The 25,107-nt window shown below is 36.0% G+C and overlaps 3 protein-coding genes across 4 annotated transcripts; 1 reads left to right on the forward strand and 2 right to left on the reverse strand.

Moving 5' to 3' along the window:
* Nucleotides 1–342: 342 nt before the first annotated feature.
* LOC144437438 (N-acetylgalactosamine-6-sulfatase-like) lies at nucleotides 343–8,619 on the reverse strand. Of its 2 annotated transcripts, none has more exons than XM_078126380.1 (10): nucleotides 8,479–8,619; nucleotides 7,708–7,831; nucleotides 6,985–7,162; nucleotides 6,279–6,489; nucleotides 5,001–5,265; nucleotides 4,226–4,329; nucleotides 3,673–3,909; nucleotides 2,279–2,400; nucleotides 1,736–1,853; nucleotides 343–632 (listed from the first exon to the last, which is right to left on the reverse strand). In XM_078126380.1, exons 1-10 carry the CDS (start codon nucleotides 8,593–8,595, stop codon nucleotides 546–548), a joined length of 1,563 nt encoding a protein of 520 aa, XP_077982506.1. In that variant the 5' UTR covers nucleotides 8,596–8,619; the 3' UTR covers nucleotides 343–545. The 2 variants fall into 2 exon arrangements, with proteins under 2 accessions (XP_077982506.1, XP_077982505.1); XM_078126379.1 differs by lacking the exon at nucleotides 2,279–2,400 and adding an exon at nucleotides 2,847–2,968.
* Nucleotides 8,620–8,862: 243 nt separating this feature from the next.
* LOC144437487 (trafficking protein particle complex subunit 2-like protein) lies at nucleotides 8,863–15,343 on the forward strand. Its single transcript, XM_078126430.1, has 5 exons — nucleotides 8,863–8,900; nucleotides 9,628–9,800; nucleotides 12,200–12,287; nucleotides 13,596–13,675; nucleotides 14,221–15,343. The coding sequence occupies exons 1-5, from the start codon at nucleotides 8,868–8,870 to the stop codon at nucleotides 14,279–14,281; spliced, it is 435 nt and encodes a 144-aa protein (XP_077982556.1). The 5' UTR covers nucleotides 8,863–8,867; the 3' UTR covers nucleotides 14,282–15,343.
* Nucleotides 15,344–16,843: 1,500 nt separating this feature from the next.
* Nucleotides 16,844–23,751, reverse strand: LOC144437613 (polyadenylate-binding protein 2-B-like). Its single transcript, XM_078126590.1, has 6 exons — nucleotides 23,383–23,751; nucleotides 22,323–22,502; nucleotides 21,638–21,744; nucleotides 20,408–20,495; nucleotides 19,856–20,040; nucleotides 16,844–17,864 (listed from the first exon to the last, which is right to left on the reverse strand). Exons 1-6 carry the CDS (start codon nucleotides 23,527–23,529, stop codon nucleotides 17,831–17,833), a joined length of 741 nt encoding a protein of 246 aa, XP_077982716.1. The 5' UTR covers nucleotides 23,530–23,751; the 3' UTR covers nucleotides 16,844–17,830.
* Between the last annotated feature and the right edge of the window lie 1,356 nt (nucleotides 23,752–25,107).

Raw genomic sequence — 25,107 nt, forward strand, 5'->3', positions numbered from 1 at the left:
ACTCTGCACTAAACTCTTGAAATATAAACTTATGGGTATTGAGAGGGTTCGGTTTATGATTTTCATCAAGCAGACATGTGACTTAGCACAGATGATTGCTTGGCGCTCCCTGTTTAGATTTTTTCTAGTGAGAACACACATACTGCATCTTTGATAAACTTTTGAAATATAAAGGATATTGTATTCTTGTAATGTAGTATTCAGTTTTGTGTTGCAGTTATTCACCACTGAAGCCCTTGTGATGGGAAGGACATGGACAGAAATGGTATAAATAGTATTTCTAAAATGTCAGTTTATTGAAAATTGACCAACACCAACAAAATACAGAAATCCAGCAATATGAGGTAGCTGCCTAATATTTATTCTGTTTACACTATCATGACATTAGATGTCAACAAACTAAAACAAAAACAAAACAAAACAAAACATTTATTGGAATGTAAATGAAAGTTGTGCTGTAGCCAGAAGAAACTGCTGTAAGACCCCCTAGTTTACACATTTTTGTCTGTCTTTCTTTTTACTTGGCCAAGCTATTTTCCAGTCAATTAGACTGGCCAGTTGCACTTTACAGGGTTGGATGGGGGAGCCTTCAAACATCTGTCTAGTTTTTCACATCCAGGTGGAGCCCAATTCTGCAAAATACAAAAAGAACAGAGTCAGGGATACTAGAATATCTTTAATTGACGTACTAGACAGTACTGCTAGTATGAATATACTGTACAGCTGAGAAGAGTGAAAGATAAAATACAATCAACTATGTGTACCAAGGGCTAGTGTATTCCATCTCCATCTAATGTAAGTTAACAGTGGCCACCAGAATTTCAAAAACTTTGGTCACATATTTTTATCTTAGCAGTCTGCCTATGTACATTGATTCAGACATGGTCACACTTACCATGATACCTTGGTCACACTTACCATGATACCTTGGTCACACTTACCATGATACCTTGGTCACACTTAACCATGATACCTTGGTCACACTTAACCATGATACCTTGGTCACACTTAACCATGATACCTTGGTCACACTTACCATGATACCTTGGTCACACTTAACCATGATACCTTGGTCACATTTACCATGATACCTTGGTCACACTTACCATGATACCTTGGTCACACTTAACCATGATACCTTGGTCACACTTACCATGACACAGACATGGTCACACTTACCATGATACCTTGGTCACACTTACCATGATACCTTGGTCACACTTACCATGATCCCTTGGTCACACTTAACCATGATACCTTGGTCACACTTAACCATGATACCTTGGTCACACTTAACCATGACACCATGGTCACACTTAACCATGATACCTTGGTCACACTTAACCATGATACCTTGGTCACACTTAACCATGACACAGACATGGTCACACTTATCATGAAATCTTGGTCATATTTACTGTGATACCTGTACCTTGGTACACGTACACATACATGGCACTGGGATGGTCACACTTACCATGATATATGGTCATACATACCATGATACCTTGGTCACACTTACCATGTTACCTTGGTCACACTTACTATGATACCATGATCACACTTACCATGATCCCCTGGTCACACTTACCATGATCACACTTACCATGATCACACTTACTATGATCACACTAACCATGATCCCCTGGTCACACTTACCATGATCACACTTGCCATGATCCTTTGATCACACTTGCCATGATCACACTTACCATGATCCCTTGGTCACACTTACCATGATACCCTGGTCACACATGTTGAGTTGTGGCTGACCTGGAATCATTGTCTTTCTGTGTTCATTCACAGCATCCATAATAAACTGTAGTCCTTCCTTGTATTCCTCATTTTTGGGACTGTGATCACGGTAAATAAAAATAAAAATAAATCTCACTTTATAATGTGAGTTATAGATAAGAAAATAAAACTACACATTCACACATTCATATGATTGCTTATACATGCATTCTAGCTTGCATACAGAATGGTGCACTAATTGTAAGAATGAATTCATGCCACGTACCATGGGTAAGTTAGTATTTGACAGGTCAAAGCATGTAATATTAATAGTGGAGAGTGAAACTGCTGTACTCTACATGATCAGCTTTCCTATGAAAGTGCATGATTTTACACTTATACCATGACTTCTCTTTACACTTGGAACCATGGACATGAAGTATGTAGTGTGTTAATAGAGTTAGTATCGTGCATATAAAACTAACAGTTTTTTTTTCTCCAAGATCTACAGCATGCTTGGATGTCTTTATGTCATGTGACTTACTTTAGTTTGTACTTTTCACCTGGGTCATGTCCAAGGTGAAACACAACTGGAATTAATGTGTGATTCGTCAAATTAGGAGTTGTTACTCCGTCTATCTGCCAGCCTGGACAATACTCATTTTTCTAAGGGAAAGATAGATACATGGATAGCGGTGTCTTAGTGAGAGTTGGTATAATCCAGTCTCACTATCTCAACCCTCCCTGTTTTCTCTTTTCTTCCCTCCTTATTCCTCCTCCTCCTCTCTCTTCCCCTCTCCCCCTCTACCTTCTACCTTTTCCACTTATTTCTGCCTGTCAGTCTGTTGTTTTTCTCATCAATTATATTACCTTGAATACACCTTTGTGCACATGTGTGCTTGCATGTGTATGTGTGCATGCACACGAGAAAGGACTGCAGGATGGGATGAGGTGAAAGTGATGTTTTCTGATCTAAAGATGCTTCTCTACATGTGAAATTGACCAATTAAGTGTCCACATATGTCACCATTAACATCTCTATACATTTCTGCCAGATTCACCAATTTAAGACAGGAGCTAAAACTGACTTCAACTTCATCTTGTTGACTTACTTTAGTTTGTATTTTTCACCAGGGTCTCTTCCTAGATGAAAGACAACTGGTTGTGAAGTGTGATCAGTCAAATTACGAGTTGTAACATTGGTGACCTCTGACCCTGGACAATACTCTACATGCTGAATTGATCAGGTGACAGAATTAAAGAGGATTATATGTTCTTCAGGAATACAAAGTAGCAATAACATAAACAAAACAAAACAAAACAAAACAAAACAAAACAAAACAAAACAAACAAAAAGTATAAAAATCAAAACAAAACTAAACATACAAAAAGGATATGACTTAATACTAGAAATTAGGAGGTCTTAATTAAGCCATAAACTCAAGAGTTTCTCGCTTCTGTGATCATCAGATGGCTAGATCAAAAGAATATATTTATGCAAGAAAATTCATCTGGGTATTAGTTTGAGAATTGGCTTTCTATATTTCTTTGTCAAAACTGGAAAAGATAGTTATGATGGATACAGTGTAAGTACAGAATAGAAAGACAGTCATTTTTAAAATCGAAAGGATTAGTAAAAGAAGTTGTAAGCTTGAGAGGTTTACTTTATACACCAAAGTTGTGTTATTGCCACAATATTGGCTGCAATTGCTATATGAAATAGTAAACATGTATCTACCATTTTCTGTTTCAGTATTCTGAACACCTTTCCCATCCTGACCCTGCTTGATATTTTGCACAGGATTGTCTTTTCTTAGGGTATAATGGTTTTGTTTATGTCATGAAAATAGTCTGTTTATTTTCTGTAAACATGTATCATTGTAGTGAAAAGAAGTAGTAATAGAAATGATTCAATGAATGAATTCACTGCATACTTACCAAAGATGGAATACCTTCAGACCAAGTCCAGAAATGAGCTTTGTAGAAACCACGTCGAGCTGCCATTATTTCATCTCCACGATAATAGAAAATTGTCTTATTTTTGTCGACAATGTCATCAACTAAGACTGGCAGTAGACTGGTACTGTCATATATTCTGTCTGTTGGGAGATCACGTCCAGCTATATCTAGAGATGTAGCAAACAGGTCCATGAGAGAACCAAGTTGATGAATCACCTACAATACAAAGAAGAGAAATAGGCTTGGTAGAAGTTACATGTAAAAGAAACTCTGCAAACAGGACACAGACTTGTTTGAAGTTAAACATAAAGACAAGATCTTCTAACTATGTTAATTAAGCTATAAAGAGAGGTCAGTTGTCAGTCAATATAAGTTTCCCAGTGCCCAGTCTTCTTAATTAATATCTTTTCAACGGTTTTCTTAATTTTTCAGCTTAGTATCTGGAGAAGCAGGATGTATTTGCAAAATTGGTTGCAAAAATAGCCAATATTCAATGAAATCATTACAGGTATACTCAAAAGTTTACACTTACTTTGCCAGGTTTGATCTTCTCAGGCCACCATGCAATAGTTGGTTCTCGCATACCACCTTCAAATGTTGTATGTTTACCACAAAGGAATGGACCATTTAGACCAGCTGTGAAATATTACATCAGAGAAATGTAAACTTTTAGAATAAAGTACTACATAACATTATTACATACACATATAAACACAGGGAAAACATGATCATAAAAAGGTCTCAATATTTTTTTGGATTTTTCAAATATTTTTCAGAATATAATATAATGTACCGGTAAGTTGGATTGACATCTTTCATCACAGCAAGTGGCTAAAACAATGGCTATACATTACACATCAAATTTTATGATAGAAAATCTAACCCTATTCCCATCCGGGATCCCTAACCTAACCTTAACTCCATATGTCTTATATACAACTATGTACCTTTTGTACAGTCAGGCCAATGTTCTATACTCTTGCCCCTTCATCTTTCACTTCAGTAAGATTAGAATTGTAAACTTTTGATTGATCTTACAATGTCACAACAAACTAGTAGAATTTCAATAATAAACATCACTGTAACCAACAATCAGTGCGCCCTCTAAGCAAATTTGACATGCCACTGACGCACACAATTTCTAGTGATGCACCAAAATTTGATGTCCCCTATCTCTTACTATGTGGTGACTCACAAGAAATGTCCGTTTTTCTCATTTTGACTCACAACAACAACAAAATTTAGCTATCATTAGAGGGCACACTGCCAACAATAATTGTTCAAAACAAGTCACTGACTTCACCTACCCTTTGCTCCACCTGACAATGCAGCACCATTGTCGGATGAGAAAAACACAAATGTGTTACTATCAATCTGTAGGGTCCTGAGTTTTTCCAATATTTGTCCCACTCCATAGTCTAACTCTCTCACAGCATCTCCATATAGTCCCCTCTGACTGGTTCCTAGGAATGGCTTGGAGGCATAGTGTGGACCATGTGATGAATCAGGTGCCCAGTATAGGAAGAAAGGAACGCCGGCTTGGTTTTGCTTTTCTATGAAGCTAAGGGCTTCCTACAATGATATTTAAAGATTAATGTTTTAATGAAACAGCAAAAAAGTGAAAATTTGACATGCAGGCCTAACAACTCATTACATTGTTAAGCAATAGTTGTAGTAAGGTAATGTAAATGCAAACAAAATAGACACGGCAGATGCAGTTACTATGTTGGTCTCATAACAATACAATTCAAATAACATTCATGTATCTCAGAACACATATAGTTATTGAACAAGATTTACTTCCAGACAAAGTCATGAATGTATATATTATGTAAGTTATAAACACTGACCATTTATGGAAATCTTTACCTTTGTGTGCCTGGCCAATATTCATTAACATCATTAGCATATATAAAATGAATTCTACTGGTCCTACCGGTATACTGAACACTAGGTGAACTTTTTGAGATCACTATTTAATACCTCTTCTAATAATGTGTTATTGTATTGGAATTGGCAACTTTTGACACCTACAAGTCCCTGACAGATTGTCATTAGAGAGGTTTAGCTGCATGTTAGAATGTGTTCACGTACAGGAGGTTAAATTGTGCAGACATATCCACATGATGACGCACAGAGAGTTTGTGTTAGTTAACATAAACTTGAAAGATGAAAGAATTTGTATCATCTGTTTTGAAGGCATGCCAAACTTGTCAGCATTTTAGACATTTTTCTTTTAGAGTACCCAAACGAAAACTCAAACAAATTACATTTCTGAACTTTGATATCAAAATGACAACCATATCTTAAAGAAGAAAATTGACAAAAAGTTAATTAACACATGTTTACAATTATGTGCAGACTGCCCTTTTCACATACAGATGCAAGCTATGTGCGTTGTGCCTTCAATGGTACTATTCATATCGGACCTATATATAATTGAACCCCCACCCCCTACCTAAACTTACTGCTCTAGATATCAAGAATTCTAAGCTCCACTTGTATGCATTCTAACCTGAATAAAAATCTGGGTTAAATTAGACTACCCAGTCTGTTGGTTAATATCCACTTGTATGCATTCTAACCTGAATAAAAATCTGGGTTAAATTAGACTCCCCAGTCTTCTGATTAATTTCATAGTCCTCATAGTATCTTCCAACCATGTCTGCATCTCTGTACACTGGAATGTTTGGCGTCTTTTTATCATCATATGGCCCAAAGTGACAGTTAGGAGCACCAAAATACTCATCAAAACCATGCTTTAAAGGCAAATACTGTGGTCTGTGTCCTAGATGCCTGTGTTGTCAAACAAAAAGTGAAAATGTAAAAGAAAATCCAAATGAAATGATAGAAATTGGAATAGATGAATGACAAAATTAAATTACAAAAAAACCAAGAAATCATGAACCAAAAGTTGTTCGTGCAAATGAGTAAACATCCAACTGTTAGAATGATGTAAACAATGTATAATTTATTAATTAGCATCTTGATATGACAAATGTACCATATTTGGAAATTATGTGTAAACTGCTCCCCCCCCCCCCCAAAAAAAAAAAAAAAAAAAAAAAAAAAAAATTATTTGGCACAATTGTGTGATTGATTAACACTGGTATGGTGTTAATGACTGTATGGGTACCTTCATTTGAATTTGAAATTTCACATCAGCACCTCATTGATCTAGGTATGGGGAGAGATTTGAAGCCACAGATAGCCTCTAGACTACCCTTATGACTACTTCTGACACAACATGCGGCTTATTCTTAACTTATTATACTAGTATTCCATACTTACCATTTTCCAACAAGTTTACTTCTGTAGCCAGATTTACTTAATTCTTCTGGAATGAGTATTTCAGAATCTGGTATTCCTCCAACAATATTTTGGGGTGTATAAGAACTTCTTGCATGATAATTGGTGGTATAGAAACCATTTCTTATTGGGAGGCGACCACTTAATAATGATGCTCTTGCTGGGAGTGAAAAGATAAAAGAGAAAGGTACGCCAGAGCTTCCTTACCTGTGACTGCAGGGTGTTTTTCATCACAGTTTTTGTACCACAAAACCATGGGTTATGCACTCCTAGTCAGTTGACCTTCAGATATTCAACAACATTTTGCTGTGTGTTTTTTTTTTTTTTTTTTTTTAGTTTATGTATATATGCATTTTGTATTTGCATTCCATTTGTGAGTGTAACTTAACATATAAATGAAAATTAATTAAACCACTAAAAATTGTCAGGATATGTGTTATTTGGACCAAACACGAGACATTGGATTTTGCATTTTGATTGTGTTGTTTATAACCTTGGTACATTTCAAATGTTTATTGTATTCACAGAAATAAAGTAGTCGACATCGTTAGACAATAGTCCAACATCCGTGATAAATAAATATATTAGATGTTAATTTTAGATTACTATTAGTGGGTATAGATTGTATAAAAAGAAGTGACCCATTATGACATTATGAACTGGTCTGATAACAATAACAATAACAAGGTCGTATTTCGTCCTTACATGGTGAACATAGTGGATTTGGTGCATAGAAGTCAGTCAGAACAGCTCCCTCTGCAGCCATTCTATCCAAATTTGGCGTTTCTTTTGCAGGATTTCCATACACTCCAAGATCTCCCCAACCCATCTGCGTATTTCAATATGACAAATATTTTATTTGTATGTTATTCAAGTAATAAACAATATTATGAAGTTGCTCGAAAATACCACAAGCATTCGAATCAATCTGTATGATTTTAAAAAAAAATTTGAAAACAAATCATATTATAGATTGATTCGAGTGCCTGGTGAAAATACGAAGTTGTGATACGCCCCCCACGTGAGAAGGTCAAACCACAGGGGGCAGCGAAAATGTTAGTGATCATTTGATTTTTGTGTTGGTTTAATAACACTGATTTTTTTTCTATTGTTTTTCTTTCCCCGACTACTGGAAGTGATTTTCCGTCACTGAATATTCACTCTCGTCATCATGTTTATTGACTGAATAAAGACAATTAAGCTCTCCTTTCTGCTGTTAAATTCATCTAAATGAAAACACTTCTCACCTTATAATTACCAAGGTATGAATTTCATTTACAGTTTACCATATTATCCTCTGGGAGGTTATATAACACTAAATAAACAGGCATTTGCATGATGATTAGACATAATGTGGACCAAACATCACTAATATCATCATCACTAATATTTTTGCTGCCCCTGTGGTCAAACCCGGAAGTGTACGATACAACAACTTAGAAACGGAGCATTTTCTAATTAAGGAATTGCACTTACGTCATCCATGAGCATTATGATAATGTTTGGTTTGCTTGTATCAACACCCGATGTAAGATTAACGTGCATAAGTAGGATGGAAGACAGGAACACGTGGAGAACCTTGCACGAATCCATGTTAACATGTTACTTGTTTTTCATTCAATCAGCTGAGATGAGAGCATTAGGCTCGAACCAAGCTAAAGTTCTACATCATTTTTACAACGCAGTTTTTTCCTTTATATCTCTATTTATAAATGTTTTAGATTCATTGACAATATTAATAATATATTAATATATTCATAACATAAAATTGAGTTGTATTTTATATGTAAATAAGATATATTCGTAGTGCCTAGATTTCTTTGTGAAATGAGGATGGGAAAGCCCTTTGCAATAAAATCAACAAAATGGCCGTGTGTGTGGCAGTGATAGCGAAAGAGGTAAGTAAATGAATATGTTCATGAAATATGTCGTTTACAACTCTCAGTAGAATTAATGAGCAACCATTGTCAGATACAAAGGCTAACCTCTCCAAGAGCGAAAAGCAGAACAGCGAGAGAATTCTGAATCAGAATGTACACTGTGACAAATTACTAGAATAAACTGGAGAACCAGACTGTCTACTACTTTATAGCGTGATTTTTTTTTGTTCTAAGCATTTCTTAGTGCTAGTAATTGCACTAAAAATAGATTGCTAGGTCTAGTGTCGTTCAGTTGTGCCGCTGAACATCAAATTAAGATATATGAACCCCCACCCCGGACAGGCACTGACCCTACTAAAATATATTGCAGTGTACGTATCTATAAAATACGTAACTCAGTAACTGTTCGATTTAATAATTCATTCTGCCCTATTCAGTTATGGGAATTGTTTATGTATCCCATTATTTTCAAACCAGATGGAGGAACTTTGGTCGTGATAGACTTAAAATACAGTGCCACACACTCCAAATATCACCACTAACCATCCCTCTAGATCTAACAAAGTAACCCTACACTGGTTCATTAGCAGAATATGCTGGAGCGCCACCAACGACCATATTCTCAGGTGGGCGGTTCTCAGAGGAACTTGAAGTGTCAAAAAGACTAGTAACTCTCAGTATGATCTACTCAAGTTAATCCTGAGTGATTTCCTGATCCATTTTGATGACCTCTTTCTTTCAATAGAATTACCCTCTATACATAAAGACAATACCAACAGAGAATGAACTGAAGTTTCATTACACTGTCCACACTTGTTTGGATGTGGTGGAAGAGAAAGTGTCCTCTGTCAGTAAAAGTGTCAATGATCTCAGAGAACTGTATCTAGGCTTACTCTACCCAACAGAAGATTATAAAGTGTATCCTTTGCGTTCAATATACCAACTCTGTCTGTAGTCACTGTATCATGATGCAAATGGTTAGCTGACACATCATTGGTTACATCATACGATGACACATCAGCTTACCTGTTTTGCACATGCTCAGAAAATCAGAAAATTTACCATGTAACACATACTGTGTATATTATAATTAATTAACTTTATTACTTAACAACATGCTGTGGAAAGCATGGTATAGTAAACACAATACAATACAATACAATACAATACAAGACAAAAATACAATACACATTACTTTTCTGCTGGGGGGATCTTTCGAGATGTATCTAAAAGAAATTTGGCAAAAGGAAGTTTATCATCTGAACTTAGAATATACAAAAATTTATCTTATTATACATGTACTACCAAACCAGAGAGACCATTGAGTTTCAATTAGGTGGCACAATGTACAAAGTACAAAAACAAAATACAGACACTGCAAGTGTGCAAGCATATGATATAAAAAATGATCTCACTGTGAACACAAATTGACACCACTGTGGAATGAAACAAGGAAGATTCAAAGGCAAAATTGTTTATTTGTGGTCACAGTGAGAAAAAATGTAACATATAGTGTTCGCTTTCAGTGTCTGTATTTGTTTGTGTAATTTGTATTAAAAACTGTCCAAGACATAAAAAAACATTGTGCTGCCTAATTGAAACTATATGCTCTCTCTAGTTTGATAGTATATATAGAAGAGTTAAAATCTTACCAAAGGACTTTACTAACATTGTAATTATATAAATTTTAGCCATAAAGAAACAACTAACAGTGAGTGAGTCTGTGACCAGCAGACTTCAACTAGGACACTTTACCCATTCAACTATCATAACTCAATTATTACCATATTCTATGATAAGCCAAGTATGTAAGGAGTCTTTTGTTATCTGTCTTCAATACATATAACATTACTCAACAAGCAAGTTATGTATTCAATGAATAGAACTGTGATACTTGACCTCTGACCTACTTATTTTAACTAATAGTATTTAATCAGACCATAGACCCTATGCTTACAGATAATTTTCTCATTTATTGCAAAAATAATTAAAAGGTGAATCCTTTAAGTAACATTTCTCTAATATAATTCATATCTATGTCTGATGATAGACCCTACACATTTAACCAGGTCTCGCTTTAACTTATTCTTTGTCTGGGACTTCAGATGTCAAAACACACTAAACAGCACTAGTTCTGTGTCTGCATCTAGGAGCTCTTCAGAGAACAAACATGCATTATAAATTCACTTTATTATTGTGCAAAGGGTCACGGTGCCATATCTATCTAAAGACAAGTATGGGGAGTATACTGCCACCCCCTAAATCCCCCAAGCTCAGAATTTTATCATTTGATAGTGGGTCTGATAAGGCGGCTGCCTTTCTTAGAAGTCAGTGCCAAGGCTAAACCACAAGTTAATTAGTGTAATCAACAATAAAGTGCCTATCAGGGTGTGTCTTTTTTTGATATCTGATATCTGACCAGAGTAAATAAAAAACCTTGTGTTATTTAACTAAAGTTAGTTTTGAGATTACACAGATACTTGGGTTAAAGATCAAATATTCTAAATTTGCTTTGCTGGCATGCCATGCATTCAATGAATGATTGGTATAATTAGATATGTTAATTGTTTTCATTTGTTTATTTTACTTGTTATCTCTCTCTGATAGCTTTGTAGCTACTGTGTTCAGTTAGACTCTCTCACAGTCCTCGAAGCTTTGCATAAATAGCTAAAACTTGGGTTGTTTTGTATGTATCTACTACATAATTGTACTCATAGTATCCCAGTATCCCTAGCCCTGTACTGTGTGCCCTCATCGATCACATAGAGCTAGCATTTTGTTGATGTGTTAGGCGAATCTCCGAGGAGGTCCATCAGGATCTAGAGGCTACAGGAAATCATAATCTAATTTTAGGTTTGAATAAACAGCCTAAAGTGAAATGCCAGGTAGGGGAAAAGGCCTATAGCCTCTAGACGAAAACATTTGTGGAGAGGATATAGTTGAAATCCCCCAATGGTCTGAAGTTTCTTTATTCAATAAAATGAGGACAGGTAGAAAAATGATAGAAAATCAGTATATCTGATCATCTGTATATGCATACAGTTTCTTGCAAATACAAGTTATTAAGTAATGAATTTGTATCATACTGTTCATGTCATAAATGAATGGAACGCTTTGCCGAACTATGTAATCATGTCAAAGAACACAAATGACTTCAAGAACAATATAGATCAGCATTTTCGCATGACTAACAGGATTTGAGAGACTTTTATTATCTGTGGATACTTGTCCCTATATGAACTGAACTGAACTGATGATTAAATCAGTGCAGTTTTTTTCACAACAGGTTTATTTCTTTAACTCAGCAAACATATCAGGTATGGGTATGTAACAAACACAAAAGTTAAATTTGTCATTGTAGTGGAAACTTCAAACACAACTCTCCGAGACAATGAAATCAGAAGTGTAAGTATACATTCAGTCATCTACATCTTGTTTTTATCTCACTTTACTAGACTATTATAGACACGAGTTGGGTTAATTTAGCGATAGTCAACATTAGAGATGTAAAGCAAACTGAGCAACTCATCTCAAGAAGAAACAATATATTGCAAACATTTGATGACAAATGCCATCGTTTTGAATTGGAGTTTTCATTCTTTTTTTCCGACAAACATATCTACTGGGAACTCTTCCTTTTCTTATGTGTATTATTATTTTTGAACTTGCAATAAAAAGTAATTAAAAACAAAAAAGTGATAGACTGTGCACCTTTAATGTAAAAGGTCATAAAAAGGTCATATGACCTTGTTCATTGACCTATATAATGTTGCTATGGTAACACAGTATAACAGTACAGGTGACAGATTAACTCCTTCAGTGACTAATATAATCTTATATAAGACTAACTGTTACTTTAAGATTAGAGTTAATAGCCTGTGAGTTGCTTGTACACATGGTAGTTAGGTTAGACAAAAGTTAAGATTAAGGACAGTAACCCTATGTAACTCGTAAATCTCACAGCAGTGTTTTTTACATTCTGAATGGTGGTGGTCTTTAGATACCGTATGACATACCAGCCACACAGCAAATAATGTTAGACAAGTGTTGATAATAAGTGTGTGTGGATATGACCAATAAAAGATGTATTATACTATGGTAAAGTCTCTTAAAATTAATGGTATTCCCATGTCCACAGACTACCAACTCTTGTCATGGGGCTACCATAATTCACAGCTGATCGTGCAGTGATTTAGAAGATTTACAGACATCAAAGTATTTTAATACACACATATTTCCAATGGGGGGGTCCTCTTTTTTCAGTTCGGGACTATGGGTCACCATCCTTGGGCTACCAATTTCAGAAAGGTTTAATCCACTGGGACTACAAAAAGAAGTTAATTTCCTGCTCTGTATGAATTTGTAAGATGTCTTGTACTAAGTTATAATACAGTTTAGAAGTGACACAAGCTGAGTTTTATATTGATTTGTACTTGGATGATAATATCTACACAAAACCTTGATGAAACTATTTCAGTATAATATTAATATTGATGCATTGCATGAATTCAATGGCATTACTAATCACGTTCTGGTGTTATCATAGTTGGTATCCTGTAGAGGTTTTCTTAACACTTTAGTATATACATACACTGAATTATGTCATCAAATCATTTATATATAATGCTTGAATATCATGTCTAAGTTCTATCTATAGCAAGTTTTTCAAGAAGAACAATGCTAAAGTGATACCAATCTTTATTTTGTCTACAGATGTTTCGCAAGCTTCATAATGCATATACCGATATGTTATGTAATCCATTTTACATACCAGGAGAAACAGTGAAATCCAGGTTAGTATGAAACTGTTCACAGACATGACGTATTAAAACAGTTACTATAGATTGGAATGAAAATCTTATGATAAAAGTGTTTTCTTGAACTTGACATACACAAGATAAGCAATTCAATTCTTGTTACCATAAAGGCCAGGGTTTTAATCTCAAGGTTCTGGCAATAACTGTTATCTTATCAGTGGAACCATGGGATTTACATAGGATCATTCTTTAGTTCTGGGCCAACGTTTTCTATAGCTTTGTCAGACTTGGTTTTTCAAACTTTTTAATTTTAATTCATTTTCAAAGTGGGCCTAGAACTTTACCACCTAGGCACATCATAGAAATAACAATCACATGATTTCACCGTCAACACTATGTTTGCTTCACAGGCTACACATACAGACACGAGTCAATATCCATATTCTATTGTTAGCCTTTAGTATGTGGTAAAATGCTAGTAGTACTAGTAGTATAACAAATTAGATTTATTTCTTGTTTTTAAACAGTGAATGCGCAAGTATTGTAGTGACAGATATATTTTTATTTTCAACTTTCAACAGATTATTTGACAAAGTGGTATCTCAGATGATGGTGCCAGTACCTGAAGTCCAGTCATCATGATAAGATATTGCCAATGATTCATGGTGTGGTGAATTTGTACATACTTAGATCTCGGACAATTTATATAACCTATACATGTAACTTTTGTTGCTGAATGTGTGGACTTTTCAGTGACCTGCTGTTGTAAATTTGCTTAGCAAGTTTTGGTATGTGTCATCAAACATCAACTGGTGAGAGAAGACCTACTTGTGTACAGTCAGTATGATTGTGTTTTTGGGAAATCTACAGAAAACTCAACAGAGTTGTATTTTGTGCCACTACCAATCAATAAATGCAGACTTCCATGAGATGTACATTTATCCCATAATGCAAGATATTGATTGCACAGTGCATGTACAAGACTGATAAAGAGAATATTAAGTTTATTCTGCAGGGTCATGTTGTGAAGTATTGTGTAGACATGACTGTGTACTCTTATTTACACAATCACTTTCTAAGAAATAAGTGTGTGATTTCTGATCAGTAGAATTTTGTTAGTACATATTTGGAAGAAAAAAATACTATGTCAGTAATTATGGCCAAACAGTATTGCATAATAATTAGATGTTATTCCCCAATATTTATCTTGGTTCAGCCAAGTGAACTAAGGGGCCTTGTCACTACGAGTCGCAAGACTTGTAATGACAAGAGTATTTTCTGGCTGAATGAAGAAAATTATTGACATAATTATACCAGTGCCAGTCATATAAAAAAAAATCAGGGAAAGTAATGACAATTTTGAATGTTTTGACTCGCATTTCAAACACAGCAGAACCAGTGACATACAGACATGTTTTGTAGGGACGTAGAATGACCAGAGTATATATTCCATATTTTTGTCTTATGCATAGTATAATAGATTATGTTGTAGTTGTAGCGACAATTTGTTTTTAAGTTATTTTTTTTGCCATGGTAACACTGATACTTCTGAAACTTAAGCAAAGTCTATGTACCAAAATTGTGCATGTCATCTTTACAGTTTTAACATATCTCAATCTGTGATTATCGTTCTTGGAGGCTCAAGGGTTTTACCCAATACTGTAATAGGTACGTGTATCGTGAATGTCATAGGGAGATAGGAGTGGGATGTTGATAATTACATTCGACTCAAGATGTAAAATAAAGTAAATCATACTTCAAGAGGTATACATGTGTCTGGGTATTTCTGTACACCTGTTTTTCCATGTTAGGGATGATTGCACAAACTCAACAAATAAACATCGTTCGTTTAGGTCAAAACCCCTCCCCTAAACAAATGTTCACAAGTGCGACATCAATCGTTTATATATGATGTCAACTATGATGAAATCTATAGCAGTCACACCACTACGATTGATGTAAAGACATGATTGTAAACAAATCAAAATACTATCAGAAACTTGGCACCTTATCACATTAGAAGTAAATTTTTATCAACCTATCAACATCTCAGTAGGAAATACAAAAGCTGTTATCACTGAAGGAGTGAAAGTTTTCCATCGAAATCTGGTTGGAAGTGTGAAAATGAAGTTCAGCAATCGCATTGACACTAGACCACCTCCCCCTCCAAAAATAAATGAAGTTTGCTTATTGAGTTTGTGACATTGTGTGATTGCCCCTTAGATCTCGATGAAAATCCATTTATAACAATGAGCAGGTGGTGATTTTGGTAATAAATTTGGTGTGGATGTCTTGGGAATGAATTAACAGAAATTTAATATTTAAACATGCATAGTATGTATACAATTTTGGACAAAAAGTGACGAGACTGGGGCCTGTTCGTTACTTGTACTGAAAAGTCGTACCTATTCATTCATTACTCTCAATTATTCAAGATCAGGTTGTCAAGGTGCTGACAGCCTTGAACCAATACCAGCTGTGAAGAAATGTCTGCCAGATAATTATAAATCAATCTATCCACACAGCCTGCAAACTCAGCAATTCAGAGTATATTTCATGGCTACCATTGTTTAGAAGATAAATGGTAGAACAAGTCACACATAGGGCAAATACATTGAACTACGTTACTTATGTCAAGTTACCAAGACTGCAAGATGAGTCTTGTTGTTCAGCCCGTGTCAGGCTGCTAAACCACTGGTAGCATGGCACAAATGTCATATCTTACAGACTACAAGTTACCTAGACTGTTGACAGTCGTTCGTGCCTTTTTTGCTACGTTTCATCTAAAGCAAAGTTGTCGCCTCACTCCGTAGCACTGAATACTAATACATACTGATAGGAACTGCGAGTGCCTCTGGCACTCACTGATCAGTACATGGTCATAGTATTGCTCCAGATCGGAGCAAGGCGATGACTTTAGTTTAAGATAAAATGTAGCAAAAAAGGCACAAACGACTGTCAACAGTCTACAAGTAACTTTGAACATCAAATAATATGCTAATTTTTCCTTACGGTTAACAGTTGCAGATTTAGAAGCATGGCCATAAATATGCAGTACTGGTATGCAGGATGTGTGTGGCGAGAATGCTTACCAGGTCAATCATTCTGCCTGTGACAGAGGCTAGTTTGATACTGACAAAACACACACACACACACACACACACAAACAAATGACAAAATGTACATAGAGTTCAAAATTTTATTTTTTTCTTCAAATGATGTAAAGTATACATATCTTTTTTTCCTCCTATCCCGTACATTTTTTTTTGTCCCATCCCTCATCTGATATTTTCAGTTTCTTTTCTATGGAATTTCACAAGAATTTGGATTTTTTCTTTTTTTAAAAACATACCCAGGCAAACAAGCCATAATCTTAAGCCATTTTTTTTTTGAATATTTTTTTGTTGTTGAATTTTTGGTAACTTTTTTTTTTATAATCTTCTGGATGGGGGTATCCATCTTGAAGACTGTAGTAGCAATGTCCATGCCAGGCGTGCCTCTGTAAGAGAGAAGATGGTACACAAAAACCACAAACCACCACAAGGAGTGCCTCGTCATCCAAATTGTTATCGATAGTGTCTTTGTATCTAAAATTTGGTCAAACAGGCTTGCTTGTGTTTTTGCCAAAAAAATAAATAAATAAACAATTAATCGAATTGAAAATGGCAATGTTTGTTGCATAAGTCATAAGTTTCAAACAGTTTGAATTTGCTGACCCCTAAAAAAAGTATTTACAGTTTTTTGAATATCATTATGTCCAAAAGTTGAGGTTTGAAAATGGTACATTTTGTACATACATGAGGGAGAAAAAAAGTGAATTATTGATTATTGAGCTCAGGAATATTTTCTTTTTTTTTGGAAGGTGAGTACTTAAACTCTGAAACATGCAAATGCCCAGAACACTGCACAGCAGTAAGTAAGTGGCTATAAATAGCATGAGAAATGTTAACATGTTCTTCTGGTGGGGTGATCATGATCAATGGAGGTTTATATACATAGTTTTGTAACTAAGCTGCTATGTAAGAGTTGATATTATCTTCTTCAATTTCAAGTTGGGGAATGATGTCTTTTTTTCTTTTCTTTAACTCTCACACACAATTCGTATGTGTATTCCTTTTTTTCCTCTTTTTTTCTTTTTTTTCCTCATCACAAATGCCTTTAATGGGGTCTGACCTATGACCTTACTGGCATTTAATAGGGTGAGAACCACACAGCTCTACGGCTCCTGTGAATAAATCAAACAGGTGTGTTAATCCACTAGGCATCGCCTACATAGGCACAATAATATCAGGACACTAGAAAAAGAGCAAAGTATGGTTAGGAAAATACCACGAAACTTTATTATGTCAGGACTCGAAATTTAAAGTAGTCCCATGTTCACAGACTACCCATTCTTGTCATGGGACTACCATAATTTACAGCTGGTAGCCCACTCAGGCTACAATGTACCATTGATTTATGCAATGATTTAAAGGATGGAACATTTATAGACATAAAAGTATTTTAATAACATATTTCCAATAGCAGAACTGTTTGGAGTTCAGGAATATAGGACTACTGGTCATCATCCTTGGGCTATCACTTTCTGAAAATGGTAGCCCACTAGGACTACTGAAGAAAAAAAAAAGTTAACTTCAAGTCCTGTATGTGAATTGCTACAAAGTCGATCATGTCCTAAACTGACAAGGATATCCAGAGAATAAAATTATAAAAACTAAAAAAATAATGACAGACGCTCTCCACACACTCTCATGAAATCAACAAAACAAAAAGACAGCATGAACAGCTGCGAATGGATCAGCATTCTAAATCTCTGTCATTGTATTTTCTCAGTTATGAAGTTGGTCAACCTATGACAACCAAACCTTACAGGTACATGAAATAAAGGTTTCACTTCTATATCATTACTTGGCAAATAAACATGGTTAGAACATTCTGTACATTGTTCATCTTCCTTGCCATGAGTGACTGGAATTCCCAAGAGTGTTTCAGGGAACGAATACCTGGAGATAAAATATCACGTCATTATTCTGCAAACCCAGCACATTGATGTTCACTGTTGAATTAGAATTACGTCAATGATTACAAGACTCATCTACTTCATAGCAACATTGATATTCCAAGTTTTTACATCATATTCCAGTTTCCGTAGCTACTTAAGTTAATGTCATTTCACAGAAGTATATTGTAGTATACTTCATTAAAAGATATCAACTTGATTTTTTTTTTCATAATAGAAAGCTTACTTGTCACTTCTGTTGGGCAATAGAAATTTTCAACATTCACATTTGTATTGTCTGATTACTACAAGCACATCAAGATTGAATACGGTGTTACCATATTTGCAGCTCAAATCAGCGACATGTGATAATACCAGTAATTGTAACCACTGGTGAATAAGTAAAGTGACAAAACAACTGATGCATGTAGATGTGTTGAGGGGTAAAATGGTTGATGAAGAGGTGCATCTGCTCTGTTTAAGAACCCATGTAAATAAGCAATCTTTTGTAACACACCTAGTTCCTTTCCTATGTTGTGATTTGTCAATACATGGTCACGTGGTATGTATAATTTTTGCATTGTTTAACACAAGTGACGTTTACCAGTCAATAATTTTGGTGATGACACCTTTACGGGCATCATCATGAAAACTGGTGACTGATGACATCATGTGCGTATGCGTACATATTTTCTCAACAGAAGAAAATTATGTCACAGTGCTGGCGAAATAGACGCTAGCCAGAAACTTCACGGCTTTTACAATTTTCTGAAGAAAAACTTTGCCACCCTTGTAAGTTGGTAGTCATTAAAGGAGTAAACTTTTGCAGATTCCTATGTTGCTTTTCGAACTACCTTTACTGTTGTCATATGGAAAGGGAACCCTGCAATGTACAACCGTATATTTTTTAGGCACAACAGACAATGAGGTAAATGATATGGTGTGTTACAAAACATACATTGACTGATTGTGCTCATGCAACATCGTATGTCAGTTTCCCTCAGCCCGGTGTCAATCCAACACAGACTATTTCCCATGGACTTTGCCCTCAGGAGGCAGGGGGGGGGGGACTACAAGGAAACACACATATGATGTTGCCTGCGCGATCAGTCAACATGTGTATTATACAAGTCAGTATTCACTCAAGGTTTAGAGTTTTGCCAACACACCAAATCCAGTGACATTGACAAGGTGAATCCACAGTTCATCTATCATACCTGAACCTTGGTGTCCTCGGTCTTGGTACATATCCACTGTAATACTGCATATTGAAGGGTGCACGGCCATAACCACCACCACCACCGCCACGACCACGAAATGCTCGGCCACCACCACCAGCACCTCCCCTGGGCGGTCTGTTTGTGGAACTTATGCCTGGTCTATTTGTTCGTTTTGGATTAACCTGAAAATAAGACAAATTACTGCTTTATCTTTAGTTTCAATGTTAATATCTCTTACGAATGAAATATCTATGAATAGTGTACACAGCATTAGCGGGTGTAAAATATATACAGCACAACCCTCAGTTTTTCCTGAAGCAGTACACTTGATGTCTTTTGAAAGACGCTAACAAGAATATGATATGGGAATGAAATATATGGTATTACAGAGACCAAATCAAGTAGATGGGAGTTCTCTCCCTCTCACTCTACACACACACACACAAACACAATGGAAATTAAGCTTACACTCCATCTTGATATGCTTACCCTTGAAAAGATCATCTCTTGCAAGCACATGCGCACACACACACTGGAAATCAAACTTACCTTAATTTGCCTACCCTTGAATAGAGAGTCATCCAGCGCCATGGCAGTCTGTACACAATCTTTGTCAGTGAATTCAATGTATGCAAACCTACAAGAACAGTTACATTACATGCACATAATGGGTTTGAGAATGAATCAACACAGTGACTTCGAGTACAAAAGGATTCATATGATACTCTGAACACAACCAGGGTTGTATTTCTAGGCTATGTACAGTATATACTTTGTTCTTTTTCATGATTTGCATGAACAGACAAGAGCAGGATATAATTGTAATGGGAGCTATGTGAGTATGTACAAAAGTGATAACCAATGGCAGCATTTTTTCTGATTCTTGGTACACATCAGTGTACCCTCTCATGATAACCAAATTTTGTTGCGAGTCAAAATGAGAAAAACTGGGATCTCTTGTGAGTCACTATACAGTAAGAGATACGGGAACACCAAATTTTGGTGCGTCACTTGAAATTGTGTGCATCAGTGGCATGTCAAATTGGCTTAGAGGGCACACTGGTACACATTTAGTTTTGACAAGGTGAATGTCGTACACTTGACTGTGATTAAAAACCTTCAATGCTATTAACAAGAACTTGATGATCAACTTTCCCAATTTTACAGGACTCTCAATAATTTTCCATAGCCCTATACTATAGAGTATTTTCTCTTTTTTAATATAACATTTGACATAATTCAGATAAATACTCCTTACTGACATGTCATCCCTACAGTACACCTCAAGAATCACTTTCTGACAGGCTAGGACCAGACCAGTTCAGTGCTAACACTGGGCTGGGCTGGTACTAACATCTCACCAGTATGTGTTATCAACTGCAAGAGTCAATGCCTACACTCGTTCTACCAGAACAGTTTTAATATACCTATAGCCGTTTTGAATAGCGTTGCCCATCTGTGACTAACGCCTAAACTAAAGAAACACCCTAGTCATACTTTTCAAATGTATGTATGTATGTATGTATGTATGTATGTATGTATGTATGTATGTATGTATGTATGTATGTATGTATGTATGTATGTATGTATGTATGTATGTATGCATGAATGTATGTATGTATGTATGTATGTATGTATGCATGAATGTATGCATGAATGTATGTGTGTGTGTGCGCGTGCGTGTGTGTGTTTGTGTATGTGACAATGGTTCTATAGATGTAAGTTAAGGATATAAGGAGCTGTAGAAGAGTGTCCTGGCAGCTCTGTTCAACCACAAACCCTTTGGGATGTCCAGTAAACTTGTCACACAAAATGGTCACCCTGTTGACTGATCCACACCCATGGAAGTGGCTTTCCAATTCTTCTGCTGTTGATGAGTAGTCAACCTACAAAATATAAGTATCAATATGAACAGCCTTGTTATATGGTTAGTTAACAATTTCTTGTGGCAAGGAATAGCGATCACCATTCATCAATGTTTGGGTCTCTGTACAGTGTTGCATTCTGTGGGACTGAATGACTGTTTTGTCCGAGTACACCAAACAGCTCAGTCATATCTGAGATAAGTTATTGACGGTGCTCTCTGATTGTGAATACCAACAATGCAAGTCAGACAAACAAACAAACAAACGAACGATATTTATCAGCTTCTCTTCTTTTCAATAAACAACAGGTTGGAACAAACTCCTCCAAAGCATTTTTGGAAAGTTCACAGAGTAGTAAGTACATGTAGGTAAAATCCTTAACCCCCCCCCCCCCCCCCCCCCCATCATTTTGCTGGGGTTCCAACATTATCATAGAATGTACTGTAATGTATCAGTCCACCCTTTCTGTTACTGAAGTTCCCAACCTCAGCAAAAACAGACTCTATAAAGGCCTGGGGAGAATCCAGCATGAAGATATACCATGAAAACTGGTGTGTCATTCTTACGAGAGACAGGTTTCACTTTTAGTAGATACTTACATTTCCTACATATATTGACCTGGCATCCACTTCTACTTTATCCTCTAGGGATGTTGGACTTGCCATTACACCTGGAGGACTACTCATATTCATCTGTTTTTCAACTTCATTTTGCATTTCTTTGAGTTTTTCAGCTTCTTCTTCCATTTCACGCACCCTCGCTTTGATGGCTTCCAGTTCCTTTCAGAAAAGACAACAAATAAATATGGTATAATTACTTATTATACTAGGCTTTTACACCGAATAGAGTGATGAGTTGGGGGAGGGGGGATTGGGTTGTTTTTGTTTTTCTCTTATATTTCTTTCAATTTCATTTCCTATTTCAGCCTGTATATTCAGATATTAGTGTTATTAGCTTAGCCAGTGACACGGAACACAAACTGCACAGTATATAAATCACTCTTCCGGTGATAATTTATACATTGTTATTCAATATTGCTACTGCTTTACTTAGAGATAATAATAGTCTACAGGCCAGCTAGGTTCATATTCTACTCACAATTCTTTGACTTCATATGGCAAATTACACCAAATGCATTCACCATAGTTCTGTATTTGGTTTACAACATTTGACATCCAAATTGATTTATTTGTCATCCATTCACCAACAAAACTATGTTGAAACTATTGAAAATTGTACCATAATATTAACTGGCAAAACAATACTGGCCAACTCTATGTGCATGTGGTCAAGACACTAGCTGTTGGGTTTAAATTTGGAGAGATCTTCATATTCAAACCCAATGTCTGGCCTCAAGACTACATTGACAAAATTACATGATTACAAGTTCCATTCCACACATTCTTTGAAAAGTATGAAACAGAAACGAATTTATGCGTGTACAAGTGTCTTTTATTATTGTTCCGTAACGTCTGTTCATTCAATTCACTTACACCACTGTTTACAACGCTGCGCGTACATTTTAGTGGCAGGGGACTTCATGATGTACACGTATGAGCTTTACCATTACAGGCAATATCCACTAAACTGGGAGTGTCATTCACAAACACAGACGGATTTCTTGGAAAGATTGAAATGGATTGCAATATATCTACTTACCGGGTCTTCGACACCATCTTCTGCAACGATCTGGTTTTCCTCATGACCAATATCCCCCATTCCAACACCAATATCTACACCAACAGAATCGTCAGCCCCTGTATCTTGATCTGGCACCAAGTAATTGCCATCACCGTTTGCTGCCATTGTTGTTAAAATGTCGTTTACACTTTCACGTTTGCGAAATGTCACCGCACAGGTGGATAAATTGTCCCGTTTGCTTTCAAAAAATATTGAAAGGAAGCTTTCAACAATGTGCTATCCGCTGATTACACACTAAAATAAATTAGTTTAAATTATTTGCAGATGTTGGCCGATTTGATCAAGTAGGACTCACCCGACGACACGACCAAGCTTTCAAGATGGCGCTTGAGTTCAAGGGTCAGTCGTTCTACAACATGATTGTACATGGTGGCGCTGTTTTGTACTTATCTATACCCGGAAATTTGTTGTAACACGAACAGTGGAATTTAATCTTTTAATTACCTTGACAACTTGAAAAATGAAAATGTTTAGCTCAATGTCACCACCACTTATATGTTTAGGGGACCCTGAAAACATTATTTTCACCAGTCCTGCAACCTCTCTGAAATAGAATATCAATGCACGAATGCACACTGTACACTCGGACGAAGCACTATGGGAGACAAATACATGTAACGTGAGGAGCTCCTCATCGCAAATGAATCTCTGCGGCGTTCAAACAATGCTGAGGCTATTGAGTTCCTCACTCTGTTTTTTTCACCCGTGGGTGTATTACTAACACATCCATGCAGTATTGTTGAAAATGTCTTTTCTGGATCTCTTTACAGATAAAAAATACCCACGTCTTTATTCCCCCTTTTTAAAGTTTGAATCTGATTCTAAGTACTGCCTGACTACACAAGTATTTACCTGATACCAGGAAACGGTGACAGTCGAGTTCATCGGAATTGAGACACGATCGTGTCTTTGCTTGTACTTACTTGTACACTCGGTCTATAAAGCAAATAATTCTATCTAATCACAATGAAGCTGTTCCGATTACGGGAGATGCAAAACATACACGTTGTGTAGAAAGGGCCCGGGACTTGATAATGATAATATATATAGGTACAATGTAAAGTCTCCTTAGGCCTTGGTTTGGTTCCGGGTATGTAGATATTTGTTTTGCATGTGTGAGTGTCTAGTTCAGGTAGTTATGTTTCCATTGTTTTCCATATGGTCTCTGTGTTATTGGTTTCTTCTCATCAGATGTACAGCCATTACAGATTGGAAGAACAGTTTTATATTGTCTTTTTACTAAGTAAGTTGATGTCAGTTTTCACATCCAATATTTCTCGCGATACTTCACAGTTTTGTTGATTTTATTTAGCATGCTCAAATTTATCATTTTATTTGTTGTTGTTGGTGGTGGTGGTGGTGGTGGTGGTGGGGGGGGCGGAATAAATATCATCTTCGCCGCAGCGGGGGATCTAAAAACTTGTCAATCAGAAAACGTAAGGGTTAGGTTGAAAATGACATAAGCTTATGTCCAGTCATTGTCATAAAACCCGCCATGTCCTCATCTTATGCATCTTAAAGGCGTACTATTTGTTCATATATAAACTACACATGGCTGATACAACACCTTATATAAAGTGTGTTGCTTGAGGTACAACAACACGAATACAATAAATAAATAAATAAATAAATGAATAAACAAACAAACAAACAAACAAATAAATAAATAAATAAATAAATAAA

The sequence above is a fragment of the Glandiceps talaboti genome, chromosome 7 (assembly GCF_964340395.1).
Source record: "Glandiceps talaboti chromosome 7, keGlaTala1.1, whole genome shotgun sequence".
NCBI lineage: Eukaryota > Metazoa > Hemichordata > Enteropneusta > Spengelidae > Glandiceps > Glandiceps talaboti.

Bases quoted from the DNA above. Each gene is read 5' to 3' on its own strand.
- LOC144437613 (XM_078126590.1), bottom strand. From the start codon at position 23,529: ATGGCAGCAAACGGTGATGGCAATTACTTGGTGCCAGATCAAGATACA. The intron at 22,503-23,382 runs GTAAGTAGATAT...CTTTTCTGAAAG, and splicing joins AAGATGGTGTCGAAGACCCG to GAACTGGAAGCCATCAAAGC. The intron at 17,865-19,855 runs GTATGATAGATG...ATTTATTCACAG, and splicing joins CCGAGGACACCAAGGTTCAG to GAGCCGTAGAGCTGTGTGGT.
- LOC144437438 (XM_078126380.1), bottom strand. From the start codon at position 8,595: ATGGATTCGTGCAAGGTTCTCCACGTGTTCCTGTCTTCCATCCTACTT. The intron at 5,266-6,278 runs GTTAGAATGCAT...ATATCATTGTAG, and splicing joins TAACCCAGATTTTTATTCAG to GAAGCCCTTAGCTTCATAGA. The intron at 2,401-3,672 runs GTAAGTATGCAG...TCTTTCCCTTAG, and splicing joins CTGAAGGTATTCCATCTTTG to AAAAATGAGTATTGTCCAGG.
- LOC144437487 (XM_078126430.1), top strand. From the start codon at position 8,868: ATGGCCGTGTGTGTGGCAGTGATAGCGAAAGAG. The intron at 9,801-12,199 runs GTATCCTTTGCG...CAAACATATCAG, and splicing joins CCAACAGAAGATTATAAAGT to GTATGGGTATGTAACAAACA. The intron at 12,288-13,595 runs GTAAGTATACAT...TTTTGTCTACAG, and splicing joins GAGACAATGAAATCAGAAGT to ATGTTTCGCAAGCTTCATAA.